We start from the raw sequence: 15,737 nt of genomic DNA on the forward strand, positions 1-15,737 counted from the left end.
TGCTGAGATTGGCTTATGGCTCCTGTCCCATCAGGAGACTTGCATTATTTGAATTATTGACTCTATCGTTTTCCCTGCTGCATAGGTCAAACTTATAAGTCTTTTTATGAACTTCACCTTTGAATTGCCCTTGTAAATAGGATGCAGTTGTACATCTCTAGTCTGTAGGGACTTCAGACTCTTAAGGGTGCCCTCATTATTATAGCTAATGGTTTAACTATTTCTTTTGCAGCTTTTAATGTAATCACATAAGTCCCATTAGCTTTAGGTACCTTGTTCAATTTTAGCTGCAGCAATTTCTCTTCCACCTTCCTTTCAATTATTATGAAATCATCTCCTAATCGGTATTAGACATTGGCTAACCTCATCTCTAAAATCTTCATGCATATATGAAGTTTTTAGAGATGACTGAGAATGATGTATGTTCAGTTTGTTAGCAACCTACACTGGATCATTATTTATAATTTATAAAAACAATATGAGAATAAGTTGAGTATAAGACTTTTATCTTATTTGACTTGCAGTTAAGTAGCATTACAGAATGTATTATATTTTGGCATTAATATTAATAAAATATTGAAGGAACAATGCTTATAGTTCGAAAAAAAACTGTAAATTAAAAGATGTCTTATCTTATAGAAACAAGCCTCATTGAAGCTAAAGGAAGGAGGCTCCCTGTCCATTTACGTCTAGGCCTTCCTGTGAAACAACAGCTTAGTGGTGGACATTCACCTCTGTCTGATTCTGAGAGCAGAGGAATTAAAAAAAAAATGAATGACTGTGAGGTTTTATCCAGAAGTTCTTCTCATTCTTCTCCATACAAAGACAGTAAAGATATCCATTCAAAGGTCAGTAGATCACAAAGGAAGACTGAGAAACCTCTTCATAAACGGTATCAGGGTGCTTCAAGGCGACCGAATGGGAATGACTACCAGATTTCCAGGAAGAAACCACGGTCCTAAAGCTGGTGATGCAAGTCAGGTAACTAGCTTCTCACAAGTTGTTCCACCAATTGTATATACTGTATATAATATTGTATATTGTACGAGTGTAGATATAATTCGGTGAATGCCTACGTTATGGCTGAGTTGTTTTTATTTTTAAGAACTACAGGTTTTAGAAATATTTTTGAATCTATTCATATACACGTAATATATTTATAATCTGACAATTTTAATAGGTGCCTTAACTTGAAAGCATTTCTAGTCTATTTATGTATTATAATTTTACTCATATACTCCTTCCTGAACATAACAAGAATTAAAATTGATTGTTCAACAAATTAGAAATGATCTGACTTGTATTATAGGTGCTTTGTCATGATGTAAATTAAAATATTATGGTATTCTGATTTCCTTTTGTTTATGTCACAATTTCATCTTTAGTTCTACAAAACTGAAATTGAAAAGCAATATGTTATATTTTTTTCCAGATTAATTGTACTGACTTTTTTTTAGGGAGGGTGAACTGGGAAGAAAATATAGAAAACGTTTCCACTCTCTATGGAAAATATAACTCTGTTACAGATTTCCTCTCGCTTGTGGTAGCCTTACTTAAAACAGAATTTTATTCTGAAAAATCTTTTGCATCGTTGACGCACGCTTTTTTGAGTTCACTGATGTTATCTGTTTTGAAATCATTAAATTGTAATACCAACCTAAGCGACTTAATTTGACATAAATTTAGATATCCTTTTTTTAATGTTTCTACAGCCATTACTGTGCTCTTAATTCATTAAGTTGGTTAATAATGTAAGTTATTCTTATCTTTTTTTTATTAGCATTTTTTTTTTCCTTCCTATCTCATAAAATGCTCTTTGTTACTAAATGAATAGAGTTGGTGTGAAATGTAAGGATAATGTTTCTTTTTGTTGTGAGATAGCTGAAGAAACAAAATAGAGTACAGTTGAGCTGTTGTTAATTTGTTACTTCTTAATATGAATTATATTATTCTTTATTGATATTATGAACAACTTCTGCATGTTTTCGTGTTTCTATCACATATAATAATTTTTTTTTTATGACCTCTACACCACATTAAAATTGTCTGCTAGAATCGAAGTGAACAAAATACCACATAAAAAAGAACGTTTTGATACCTATCCTGTTTTTTCCCTTTAATAGTTTAAGTCAAATAACTAGACAATACCAAAGGGTGGAGGAGGAATAAGAAATCTGACTTGAATAAACATATGAGGTGTGATCATAAAAGTATTGAGATTTTATAATAAACATTCCTTTACTGACATACATCATCGAATTTTATTTTATTTGAATTAATCCCGTTTTGTATTCTTGAACCAATGGTGCTTCTGAACATCAATTACACATCTTTAATTGGCCCAGACAAATCTTTTTATTTCCATTTTTTTCTGATTGGGAAATAGAATTTAAAGTTATCTGATCAATAATTAGTGTTCATAGTCTCCTTTTCGAGGGGAAAAATTACAAAAAAAATTGGCAAAGGTAAGGAAAGCCTGCACGAGAAGCATGCAAAAGTTTGATGAAATTTACCGGTAAAAGTACTTTGCCGTAACGGCATTTGTATTGTTGCTCACTCGGTAAACAGACGGTGAGTGTTATCAGTGAGGAGTAGAAATTGAATCCCATGGGAGATTGAAACCCTCCCGAAGTGGAGCGGATAACCTGACCTTTTTTCTTTAGAATCACTGGTAGATAAATTGTTTATTAATAAAAAAAAAAAGGCAAAGGAAGCCCACACAAGAAGCACGGCGAAACTACATTTTTTACGACGCCAGAACTTGCAATATGACTCTCTTCGTAATTCAATTAGTGATTCTAAAGAAAAAAAGGTCAGGTTACTCCCTCCCTCTGCAAATTATGTACTTGCACATTATCATGGTAAGGAATCCATTGTACAAAAGATCTTTCCATTTACATTGAATAGGACTTTTAACTATTTTAGGGTTTATAATTAGATTACTTAAATACTCATGAGGAATGAATCATAATTGAGGAATGAATCATAAGTGAAGAACTTTTGACATTCACAAAGTGAATGCATATTATTTTCAATTTATTTAACTTTAGGAAGTTGAGTTTTCACTCAAAGAATTTTGACATTTTAGGCTTGGTCATAATGAAATACCCAAGTTTTATCAAATTAAATTTTATTCAAAAAACTGCTTTCTTCCGGTCACACTGACTTTCTTTCTCCAATTTTTGTATTTAATCCCTTATGACATAAAGAAAAAACTAGCACAATTTCCTTCTTCAGTAGCTTGTAGTAGATTAATCAAATTATTAAATGAATTTACAAGAAATATGTCAGAACTTACCTCTGCTATGGTCTGTATGGTCAAATCTTGAGTAGGTAACTACAGTCTTGACCTATATATTACAAAAAGTACTCCCACTCTCCACTTGCCTCACATGTGACAGTATTACGTATTAGAAGATTTATATTGCGAATCATAGAATTTGTATATTCCTCATCTTTCATATTCAGAGAATTAAAAAAAAATTAATTAATTTTTTTTTTTTTTTTTTTTTTTTTTACTTTATAACAAGAATGTTTTAAGAATTAAACATTCTAAAAGAATTAAACATGTTATTAAGAATAAAACAAGAATTCAACATTCTTGTTTAATAACATTCTGTTTAATAACAAGAATGCAAATATTTATCTTTGGTATGTAATTGTTGTTACTTGCATATTATTTTAAATTGCACTTCTATTAATTTTTCTGTATTATTTGCAGTTGAATATTTTGCAAATTGAAAGCATCACATAAATACTTCGCAAATATCAGCTTGGTAAGCTAAAGAAATACAGTTCAAAAGAAAAATCAAAAATACAGTTTGCATTTTAATCATTATTTAAGTCTTTAAGCCAGGCACTGAACAATTCTAAGAATGCAAATTACATCATAGCAACTAGATTATTATTATTATTATTGCTCTTATATTATTTCTCCCTGATGGGGCTTCCACCTCGTGACGGTTATTGCTACCAAGTACACAGGGTGGTGGTTGTTATGTCTGATATTACTGTTGGTCGAGGAACTCTCTGACTATCCTACAGGTGTTCAGGATTGTTACTTTCTGGAGTTCCTTGTAGGTGTTCGCTGGGAGACCTATTGTTGTTATTATTATTATTATTGCCCTTATATTATTTCTCCCTGACTGGGGGGTCCCACTCCGTGACGGGTACTGCTACCAAGTACACAGGGTGGTTGTAATGTCTGGTGTTACTGTTGGTCGAGGAAATCTCTGACTATCCTACAGGTGTTCGGGATTGCGACTTTCTGGAGTTCCTTGTAGGTGTTCTGTGTGAGACCTATTGCTGCTAGGCTGCTATGTAGAGTCTTTGATACCATACCGGTGGTTGACACAGATGATCGGGATGATTGATACTTCTTGCATATGCCACATCTCCTTGATCTCGTGTCTCAGGTTCGTGTACTTCCTAATTTTTTCCTCATGGGTTTTCCGGACATTGCTAGTGTTGGGCACCGCTATGTCAATCAGGTAGGTAGCCTTTTCCATCTTGTTCACAAGGGTTATGTCTGGTCTGTTGTCGGGATGGTCTTATCCGTTATTATGGCATGGTCCCAGTACAGCTTGTGGGTTCGGATCTCTAGTACTGCCTGGGGTTTGTACTTGTAGTATGGTACACTTCCTTTGGTCAACTGGTATTTCTTCGCTAGCTTTTGATGTATTATCCTGGCTGACTGGTCATGTCAATGAGTGTACTCAGTCTCGGTGATCACCTTGCACCCCGCAGTGATGAGTTGGATCGCTTCTGAGAACAGGTGGCATTGTCGACATGTGTCATCTGACATTCCGGGCTCCTTTGCGATGTAGTTTCTGGTGTTGATTACTTGGTCTTTGATGACCAGCATGAATCTTTCAGTCTTGGGGAAGAGCATCCCACTTGTGAGCCATGCATCGGAAGCAGTGTTATAAATGTGATCTTGATGGAGGTCATTGTAGCATCTGCCATGGAGTGTCTTCTTTGCCCATCTTTCTAACTTTGTTTCTTGTACTACCTGGGCGGGAGGGGGTTCTTCGCTTAGGTTGAATGGGGTATACCACTTATCTATCTTCCTTATGGCCTGGTGGAGTGGTGCTGTGTTGTTCTCAAAGTAATCCTTCAGGTTTACTGTCTTCAGTGTTTTCTGTTGCTCTATCAGGCCCCCCTTCCTCCCTCTTTCCGAGGTATTGTTAGTCTCTCCACTGCTGACTTCGGGTGGTGTTGGCAACTCTTGGTCATCATTGTCCTTGTCTTTCACATGATATCTTCTAGCTCGGTGTTAGTCCACTCTATGACCCTGAATGTGTATGTTAGTACTGGAGTTGCATAGATATTTATGGCTTTAACTGTGTTACCTCCGTTCAATTTTGATTTCAGCAGGCTTGATAATATTTTTCGTCTCTGATAATATTTTTCGGTCAGGCACTTCTTGATTTCCTTGTGTTCTAACTGCTCAGCCTGCATTATCCCTAGGTATTTGTAGGTCTCTCCTTCTGTTATAGCTTCGATCTCTTTACCAGTCAGCAGCTGGTAGTTTCGGCCAACTAATTTTCCTTGATGCATTTTGTGGTTCTTGCATTTGTCTAGACCAAATTCCATCCTGATGTCCTTGCTGAATTCTTTGTTGATCCAGAGTAGTTGCTTCTCTGTTGCCGCGTAGAGTTTGATGTCATCCGTGTACATTATGTGGGTTAGGTAGGTAAGGGTGTACAGATTCTTTCTTCCTTCTTTGAGGTTATATCCATACTTGCTGCCGTTGAGCATGGTGGATAGCAGGTTGAGTGCTAGACAGAACCATAGTGGGCTCAGAGCATCTCCTTGAAAGATTCCTCTTCTAATGGGGATTGTCCTGGTTGTGATGTTCTCGACCTTAATGGTAGTACTCCATTTCACCATTATTGCTCCTAGGAAGTTTGTCACTATCGGATTGACCTTGTAAATCTTCAGGGCCTCTATTAGCCAGCTATGAGTTTCGAAGTCGAAGACCTTGCGGTAATTGATTTAGGCCATGTATAGGTTGCGGTGCTTCTTGATGGCTTGCTCCATAACTGCGGCATCTATAGTTAATTGCTCCTTGCATCCTTTCTACTGTTCGGCCATTATGTTCTGACTCTCTAAGTGGTCTGATATCTTCTTGGTTATGCAGCTGGTCAGGATTTTGTACGTCGTTGGGAGGCATGTGATTGGCCTGTATTTCGCTGGGTTTCTTGTATCTTTATCTTTAGGCTTCAGATATGTGACTCCTTCAGTGAGAAACTTGGGGATTGTCTCCGGGTGCCTTATCATTCGAGCGAACTGCTCTGCTAGGTGCTTGTGTGTGCAGGTTATGGATGTTATCAATTCCCGAGGTTCACCAGTTGTGGGTGTTCCTGATCAACTGTTTTACTTCTTCTTGAATCTCCCACTCTCTTTATCTCTTGTGTGTCCTTCGTTTTCTTCCGTTCTGCTTCTATCCAGGGTGCTCTGTTGTTATGTCTTACTTCACTGCTCCAGATATTCCCCCAGAATTCTTCGATCGTCTTCTTCTCGGGTGGTCCATTTTCTGCTTTCTCATCTTCACCCAGTTTCCTGTAGAAGGCTCTTTGGTCCTCATCGAAGATTCGGTTGTTTATTTTCCTCTGGGAGCTCTCTTTGTATCAGTGTAGTCTCTTGCTGAGTGCGAGGAGGTTCTGCTTCAGTGTGTCCAAGTATTCTCCTATTCTCTGATTTCTGGTCTCATGTTTGCTGTGGACGCCGTCTCTCTTGAGGATGCTCTTCACCTTTCCAATCAATTTCTTACTTCTATTATCCTGTTGGTACTGGGTCAACTGACCTATCTTGACTCTTAATTCTTCTATCTTCTGCTGTAGTCTTCTTTCCCAATCTGGCGGTTCCTTCTGTTTTCGGTTCTTCTGCTGCTGGTCTCTCGTTTCTTTTCCATTAATCCTAGTGGCTGCTATGGCAGCACAGTATACGGCTGTGTGGATAGCCTCCGGCGTTGCACCATTGTTATGTGGTATTGCACCATCAAGGTAATGTGGCATTATTTGCCGATTGAGGTGGTCTGTTGCTCTCCACAGGATTTTATTTGGCCTCTGCTTAGGTATCATGTGGATTCTTGTGGGATCGATTCTTTTGAATTCTGTTAGGGCCTTCTTCCACTCGTCCTCTATTCTGGATAGCATGACTTCGTCTCTTTCCACTTCAGATACTCTGGGTTGTGTTTCTTCTTGCTGTTCCTCCTCTAGTTCCATATTGACCATATTCTTTGTGCTTTGTAGTTGATTGCTGACATCCTGCTTGATTTTTTTCAAGATGTAGTCAACACCTGTACATTGTCATATCGTTGTCAAGCCTGGTTATTTCATAGTATGCTCGCATGATGTACATATTCATTTCAATGCTCCACTTCATGCGTTGCTGTTTTCTTCTTTCCTGGGTGGTCTCTAGCGCAGTTGCGCAGGAAGCACTTCCAGTTGGTGGCTGGATGGTCTTGCCCTTCTCTTGTGGTAGCCTTACAGGGGACAGCGGCACTTGCTCCACTGTCTTGCTTGGGAGACTGTCTCCAACTTTTCGAACCGACCCCTCTTCTAAGGCCTGAATGCAAGTGACTTTATCCTCCGCCACACTCGATACAGTATGAATAATATTTCTCTGCAACATCATCAATCTATGGAGGTGGACTTGTTTAGCTTTGGCTTATGTCCAGTGGTTTATTTTTTTTAAATTTAGATTCCCGCGAGTGACACCAGATGGCACCACTATCTGCCTCAGCTGTCACTCCGGCCTTGGGGAAGGTAAGTCCAATGGGGTAACCTTATTATTATTATTATTGCTCTTATATTATATCTCCCTGATTGGGAATTCCACCTCGTGATGGGTATTGCTACCAAGTACACAGGGTGGTTGTTTTTATGTCTGGTGTTACTACTGTTGGTCGAGGAACTCTCTGACTATCCTACAGGTGTTCAGGATTGTGAATTTCTGGAGTTCCTTTTAGGTGTTCGCTGGGAGACCTATTGCTGCTAGGCTGTTATATAGGATCTTTGGCACCATACCAGTGGTTGAAACAATGATTGGGATGGTCATTACTTGTTGCATATGCCACATCTTTTTGATCTCCTGTCTTGGGTCCGTGTACTTCCTGATTTTTCCTCATGGGTTTTCTGGAAGTTGCTATGTTAGTCACATAGGTAGCCTTTTCCTTCTTGTCCACAAGTATTATGGCCGGTCTGTTGTGCCGAGATTGTGTTATCTGTTATTATAGCGTGGTCATAGTACAGCTTGTGGGTTGGGGCCTCTAGTACTGCCTGGTATTTGTACTTGTAGTACAGTACACTTTCTTTGATCAGCTGGTATTTCCTTGTTAGCTTCTGATCTATTATCTTGGCTAACTGGTCATGTCTATGAGTGTACTCAGTCTGGGTGACACCTTGCATCCCGCAGCGAGTGTTGGATCATTTCTGAGACCAGGTGGCATCATCTACATGTGTCATCAGACACTCTGGGCTCCTTGGTGATGTATTTTCTATAGCTTCTGGTGTTCTTTACCTGGTCTTGGATGGCAAGCATGAATCCTTCAGTCTCGAGGAAGAGCGTCCTGCTCATGAGCTATGCATTGGAAGCAATTTTATCTGTGTGATCTTGATGGAGGTCATTCTGGGTCTGCCATGGAGTATCTTCTTTGCCAATCTTTCTAGCTTCGTGTGTGCCATCTGGGTGGGAGGGGACTCCATGCTTTGTTTGAGTGGGGGTATACCACTTTATCTTCCTTATAGCCTGGTAGAGCTGATCCTTCAGGTTAGCAATCGCCGTTTTCTGTTGCTCGATGAGGTCTATCAGGCCCCTTTCTCCTTCTTTCTGAGCTATTGTCAGTCTCTCCATGGCAGACTTCAGGTGGTGTTGGACATCATTGTCCTTGTCTTTCTCATGATATCCTCCAGCTCAGTGTTAGTCCAATCTATGACCCCGAAGGAGTATGTTACCACTGGGATAGTCTAGGTGTTTATGGCTTTAACCGTGTTCCCTCCATTCAGCAGGCATCTGAGGCTGATGGTATCTTTTGGTTAGGCAGACCCTGATTTCCTTGTGCTGTAAATGCTGAGCCTGCATCATCCCCAGGTATTTGTAGGCCTCTCCCACTGTCATGGCTTCAATCTCTTTACCGGTCTGAAATGGGTAGTTTCGATCGACTAATGTTCCCTGGTGCAATCTGTGGGTCTTTCATTTGTCTAAACCAAATTCCATCCTAATATCATTGCTGAATTCTTCAGGGATCCAGAGTAGTTGCTGGAGTTGCTTCTCGGTTGACACGTAGAGCTTGATGTCATCCATGTACATCGGGTGGGCGAGGGTGTACAGGTTCTTCTTTCCTCATCTGAGGTTATATCTGTAATTTGCTGCTGTTGAGCATGGTGGATAGCAGGTTAAGTGCTAGACAGAACCACAGTGGGCTTGGGGCATCTCCCAGAAAAATTCCCATCCTAATGGCGATTGGTTTAGTTGTGATGTTCTCGACCTTAATATACTCCATTTCGACATCATTTCTCCTAGGAAATTTGTCATTATAGGAGTGACTGTAGATGTTCAGTGTCTCTATTAGCCAGCTATGAGGCATGGAGTCGAAGGCCTTGCCGTAATCGATGTAGGCTGTGTACAGGTTGCGGCACTTCTTGTAGGCTTGCTCTATAACCTCAGCATTGTTATTATTAATATTATACATTATAAATCTGGCAGAATTAGATCAATGAAATACTTGCCCTTGGATTTCAGAAGTTTCTCCTAGACCTGAATTAGATTGTCCATGTTTACTTTAAGATATAATTTTTCTGAAAATAGAACTTAGAATGTTTTCCTAAAATTATTTCTTTAGACTTGATGAAACATGTATCTGCATATCTACAAATAACCTTTACTTACATGAAAATTAATGAGATGTTCTGAAACCTTTAGCCTTTATTCATGATATATTCCTCTATTTGGCCTTCAGAGTGGCAACCAGTTCAGTTCTGTTTTTTTTGAGCAGTCTCTCTTCACACCCCCCAATGATCCAATTCATCCCAGAGGTTCTCTATAGCATTGAAGTCAGGGTACTGGGCTAGCTAGTCCAACTTTTTGATGTTGATGTTGATATCCTCAAACCAGTCTGTCACAATGCAAGCAGTATGGCATGGAATATGGGCCTTTCTTTATGTGCTGCCACAGTGAAGGTAATTCATTACTGTCCAAGATGTTTAGATGGACCTCGGCATTAATGGTTTCGTCCAAAACAACCTATGGTCACAGGCAAAACCATGAAAAACAGCCCCCCCCCTCCTGATAAGCACTCTACCTCCATCAAACTTAATTGTCAGGATGTTACAATCTGACAGGTAGCTTTTTCTGGGCATTTGTCACACCTTTCCATTGGTTTACTGTGCAAGAACAGCAGGCTTTACACCAAGCTAGATGGCGTCTGGCATTAGTTGGGGTGATTAGTGGCTTTTGGATAGCTGCACAATCATGGTAACCCATATCATGCAGTGTCCTGCATACTGTACTAGGGCTGACACATATCCCAATCATTTCACTGTGCGTGCGTGTGTGTGCTGAAAAACATTGACTGCATTCCGAGCAGACTTCTTTTCAGGACTCTTCCCATCGTGTTCTATTAACATCAGAGGTTTTCTGTGCTATTTTGCTACAGTTTTAGTACCAATCTAGTTGCAGTAAAAAAAATTTTTGGAATATTGAGATCTTGATATAATGAAACTTCTTCCCAGCCAATGCACCAGTAATAAAAAATAAATTTATTAAATAAAATCCATTACTGGAATGGCACAAAATAAAATGAAGTGATATAAATGGACTTAAAAAATAACCAAGTATTGGTAAAAGATTAAAAATTATTAAAAACAAAAGTGCATAGCTTTTATTGACAGACCACTTTCTTTGCAAGGTTGTCAAAAAAAAATTAGTATTTTAAAGTATTTTTTGTCTTGAACCATATAATCTTTTATTTTTTGAGCATCTGTATTTTGCTGCATTTTGTTTTGTGCTCTTCCATTATTTTATTTTATAAATTTATTTTCTACTATTGTACCAGTTGTGGTAAAAAGTTTTGTTATTCCATAATTTTAGATGCTTATTAGTGGCTCTGTTATACTGTAATTATGCTTAATATAATGGGATAATCTTAATTACAATTCTTACATTATATCCTTAACATATTTTAGTTAACAAAGACTGGTTAAGTTCATTAACAATGCTTATTAGCTAATTTACAATAAAAGATTACTTGTGATTTATTTGGTGTTTCTCCTTCAAACTCGGGAATAGCTGTTTATCTTTCAGTGTACTAAAATGGCTTGCCCTTTCTTCTTTTTTTTAGGCATTAGCATATATGCTTGTTTGTTTGTTTGTCTTGAGGTTTAGTGGTGCATGGACTACCCGGGTCATAATGCACCAGTTCAATTGTTCCTTTTAACCCGATTCATATGTCATTGTGTTAGTCTGTTGCTTGTATTCACTTCTTTAGAGGAGGTGGTATAAATTAATAGCTTTAAGGAAGTTGAAAACCTCTGTGAAGGCATCTCTATTTTTCAAGAGGTCTGTTAGGGTAATGGTGTCATGTGTCCTATAAATATCTTTGAAGGCTTGTTTGCGTTCATTTGCTTATGTAGGACAGTCTATTAATATGTGTTGAACTGATTGGACGGTCTCACAAGTCTGGCATTGTGGTGGTGCATATATGCATAAAGTGGTTATTGTCTTCACTACATCCAGCCATCCACATGTAATAACTTGACTCCCAGTCGATGGATATTCATTAAAATTGGACCAATAGAAATCTGGCAGTTATTATTTATTAGTATTAGCAATGGCCACATGGTGTAAGAAAGCCTATGGCTTATGCTGCACCAACCAAAAAAAAAAAGAATAAAATAATAATAAGAAAATTAAAATAAATAAATAATAAAACAAAAGAAAATAGACCATCTATGCGTTTCCCTCCTCCTGTAGATAACTATCCAGCTGACCTTTGAATTTCCCGAAACTGTCAGCCTCTACCACCCATGTAACTCCTGGCTAAAATAAAACTTCCTGCAATCCAGTATAAATGTCTCGACCTTGTAACTTGAATTTATGTCCTCTAGTTCTAGTATCATTTATAACTTTGAAAATTTCGTCCTCATTCATTTTACTTATGCCTCTCAGAGCCGTAAACATTTCAGTCAATTCTCCTCTAAGGTGCCTAGTTTCCAAGCTCTGCAAACCACATATTCGAAGTCTTTCCTCATATGGATGCCCTTTTGCAGATCTCACCAGGTGAGTTACCAGTCTTTGGACCCTTTCAAGAAGCTCAATGTCTTTCTTTAGGTGCAGTCTCCATACTTGAACACAGTATTCCAAGTGTGGTCTAACAATAGCCTTATATAATGGAATTATAACATCCTTATCTCTACTAGCAAATGTTCAATAAATCCTCGATAGGACACCATGGGCCTTCCTTGAAACCTATCTACAATGCTCGGAGAACTTCATGTCTGACCGTATCATAACATCCAAGTCTCTTTCCTCCACTACCGGATTTAGTTCAACTCCACCTAGTGTATAAATTATTTTTGGGTTACTGTTCCCCAAGTGTAATACCTTACACTTTGCTGGATTAAAGCACAGCTGCCATTTTTCTGACCATCCCCGAAGTCTGTCTAGGTCACTCTGAAGAAGCTCTGCTTGGCAGTGATCATTAACTACTCTACCAATCTTTACATCATCTGCAAATTTAGACATCAAACATATTTTGATGTCTAAATTGGTTGCCATGTGCTGATTGGAGAAATGAATGTGCAATATGGCAGGTGCACAGAAATGAGAAGTTCTCAGTTTGAACATAAAAGTCATTGCTTTTTTGCTTGTTTTTTTTTTTTTTTATCATCTTCTAAATACATAAATCATTATTATTTGAATAATTATTAATGAATTATTATTATGAATAATTCATTAACATATGAATTATTGCTATTTGCTTATATCACTCACATCAGAAATGTTTAAATACATGTTATTAAAATCCAAGATGAAATAGATAAATGCATTATGAAAACATTGACAGTATACTATGATTGTTTAATTTATTAAATCACGAGCTATGTGTTACATTTCATATTACAATTATTACAAATCGTGGAGTGAATATTCCATTGGGAGGTATGTGCAGTGAAGTGTGAAGACAGTTGCTTTTAGATATTATTAGTTAATCATTTAGTAATTGATTACTGAGAATAGAGTTAATTATTTATTTTTCAATTCAATTAATCACAGAAAAATAAAAATTCAATTAACTTAAGAAATAAAAGTATAACATGCACAAATTGTAATACATGCATATTAACTTAACTTGTTATTACTTATAATATGCTAAGTGACATTCTAATAACTAAAATGATAGCTATTGTCATTTTAGCCATTTTTTAGAAATATGCCAATGATAAAAGAAATAAATTGAACTCGCTGTGGTAAACTTGTATTATAATAAACCGCAGTTAAAATACAGTAGAATGTTAGTTATCCAGGATAATTTGAAAAGCTGATTTTTCTTCTTCTTTTTTTATTAATGGTAGTATTTGAGACAAGTATTTATTATGCTACGAGAGTATTTCTGTGTTTTTTTAACGTTGGATATCTGTTGAAGTGTTGGATTAAGACTAATAGGTTTTCTCGGAAACCATGAGCAATAGAATTTAGTCATTCGCTTCTGTGAACCCAATTTTCCATGACATATTTTGTTCTCTTCATTTCACCTTATGTTTAGTTTAGCTCCAGAATAATATCGGCCTGAAACTGCGATTTATTATTTTTCTCAGTTTTTTACAGTAAAATATCAACGAAAAGGAACAGCACTGAAATGGGCAGAAAACCAGGAGGAATGCAATATAATTAAATTGATATTATTAAGGAACTTGAGAGATTTTACAGCAAAAAAAAAAAAAAAAAAAGTCACAACAAATGAAAAAAAAAACCAATCGAACATTATTTTAAAAAATTACTTTAAATTTTTTTCCACATAAAATTTCCGGTGAAATACCTATCCAAATATACAGACATATGTAAACGTGCGAATTTTTATGTATAGATTATTATTTTTTTTTTTAAATTAAATAATTTTTTTTTTTTTTTTTTTTTTTCACCCTATTTAAAGTTTTTTTTTCTTTTACCTTAATAGATTATAACAGAATTTATTTAATTTTACCTTACATTCTATTACTGGAAAATTTTGCTATCCAGAAGAAATCTGACATTAATTATTTTGGATAACTGACACTCTACTGTAATTGTTTTTTAGTATAATGGAAGTCTTCTATGGTGAGTGTAATTTGTTGTAAAGTTATTTATTGCCAAGTTACCAACTGGATAACAATACATATTTCTCAAGAAATGTGGCAGCAATAGCTGTTATTTTAGCTGCTATTAGGATGTGGGCATTCTTTGAATAATGGATGACGGCATTTTCAGAAACTAAAGGATAAACTGCTGTTTCTGAGTTTGAAGAAATGCCAGAATAAAAGGATCACAAACAGGTTATTCTTTATCTCAATGTTATTGTCTACTGAAATTCTTTCTTGCCAAGTTTGACTGGGAGGCTTATGTGATTGAAAACTGAAGATGACACATGAAATTTTTTTTTAAATTCTGAATGCTTCATATGTTTCATTTTAATCTTGGCAATATTTATAAGTCAAGTAGTTCAACAAAGCTAGGCACCCTTTGCATAAGCCACAAAAGAATTAAGAATCCAATTTGTACTGTGACTTTGTTCAGATCCTTGAATCTTGAACGATGGTTTAAGGGCATCAAGTTAACCACATTAAATTTCTGTATCTAAGATTATTCTTACTGATTTATATGATGATTAAACTTGGAAACTAGTAAATTTTGCAACTGTCAAGATTATTCTTAAGTAGTAATAGTTTAGCAGTAATATAAGCATGCACTCTTTTGACTTTTTGGCAGTAATATAAGCATTGATTATAAAAATATAGTCAAAGCTGTACAACTGTTGTCCTGACAAAAGATTAAAAATAAAAAATATCCACATGACATTTTTGGGTTTATGTACTGTGAAATAAATATGCAGTATCATGTGCAAATGTATGTTGAAAACGTTTAAAACTTTGTATGTGCATGCGTGCATATGTGCAGAGAAAGCTCCTCTTCTAACCTGTTCTAATACCTAGCATCTTCCTTTGTCAAATACTTCCTCACTTTCTAACATTTCTTCATGATTTTTAAAGTGCTACGAAGTAGGTAATTTTTGTTCATCCACTGCAGATGAATGGATGATATGTGGCATATTTAAAACTAGCAATAAACTAGTGATAGAAACAGTTACTGTTTCTTCTGGTTTGTGATTTTTGCTCTGATTTTGGTACAGTGAAATCCATTTTGCACTTGGACAGGGCTCAAAAAATTTCACCTGCCCATTCACCATGGTAATTTTTTATTGGTGGGAACTAGATCTTTAGCTTCAGCCACCACAAATTTAAAATTAAGAAACAAATAATTTGGGGGCTTTTGATTTAGTTTTTAGTAGTAATGAATTATCCTATCCAATTTTGTTCTCATAATTGATTTCAGCCATCATTCTGTGGCACTGATAATCAACTGGCAGAACTATTGCTTATCTGCATTCATCATTCCATTCATAATGCACCTTATACATTATGTAGGAAACATACCGTGTAAATTATATGATTTCAATTATGATTAAAAAATTCTGTTAT

General features: G+C 36.5%; 1 protein-coding gene across 1 annotated transcript in view; it reads left to right on the top strand.

Annotated features, from left to right (window-relative positions):
- The window catches only part of LOC150083731 (uncharacterized), a 179,705-nt gene that overhangs the window by 126,297 nt on the left and 37,671 nt on the right, over positions 1 to 15,737 (top strand). Inside the window, exon 7 of the mRNA XM_090377448.1 lies at positions 640 to 981. Within this exon, the coding sequence (XP_090233574.1) occupies positions 640 to 962 (323 nt within the window). The 3' untranslated portion in view covers positions 963 to 981. The remainder of the gene's footprint in view (positions 1 to 639; positions 982 to 15,737) is intronic.

Source organism: Mastigoproctus giganteus, chromosome 7 (genome assembly GCF_048544385.1).
Source record: "Mastigoproctus giganteus isolate SK-2022 chromosome 7, ASM4854438v1, whole genome shotgun sequence".
In the NCBI taxonomy this organism is placed as follows: Eukaryota; Metazoa; Arthropoda; class Arachnida; order Uropygi; family Thelyphonidae; genus Mastigoproctus; species Mastigoproctus giganteus.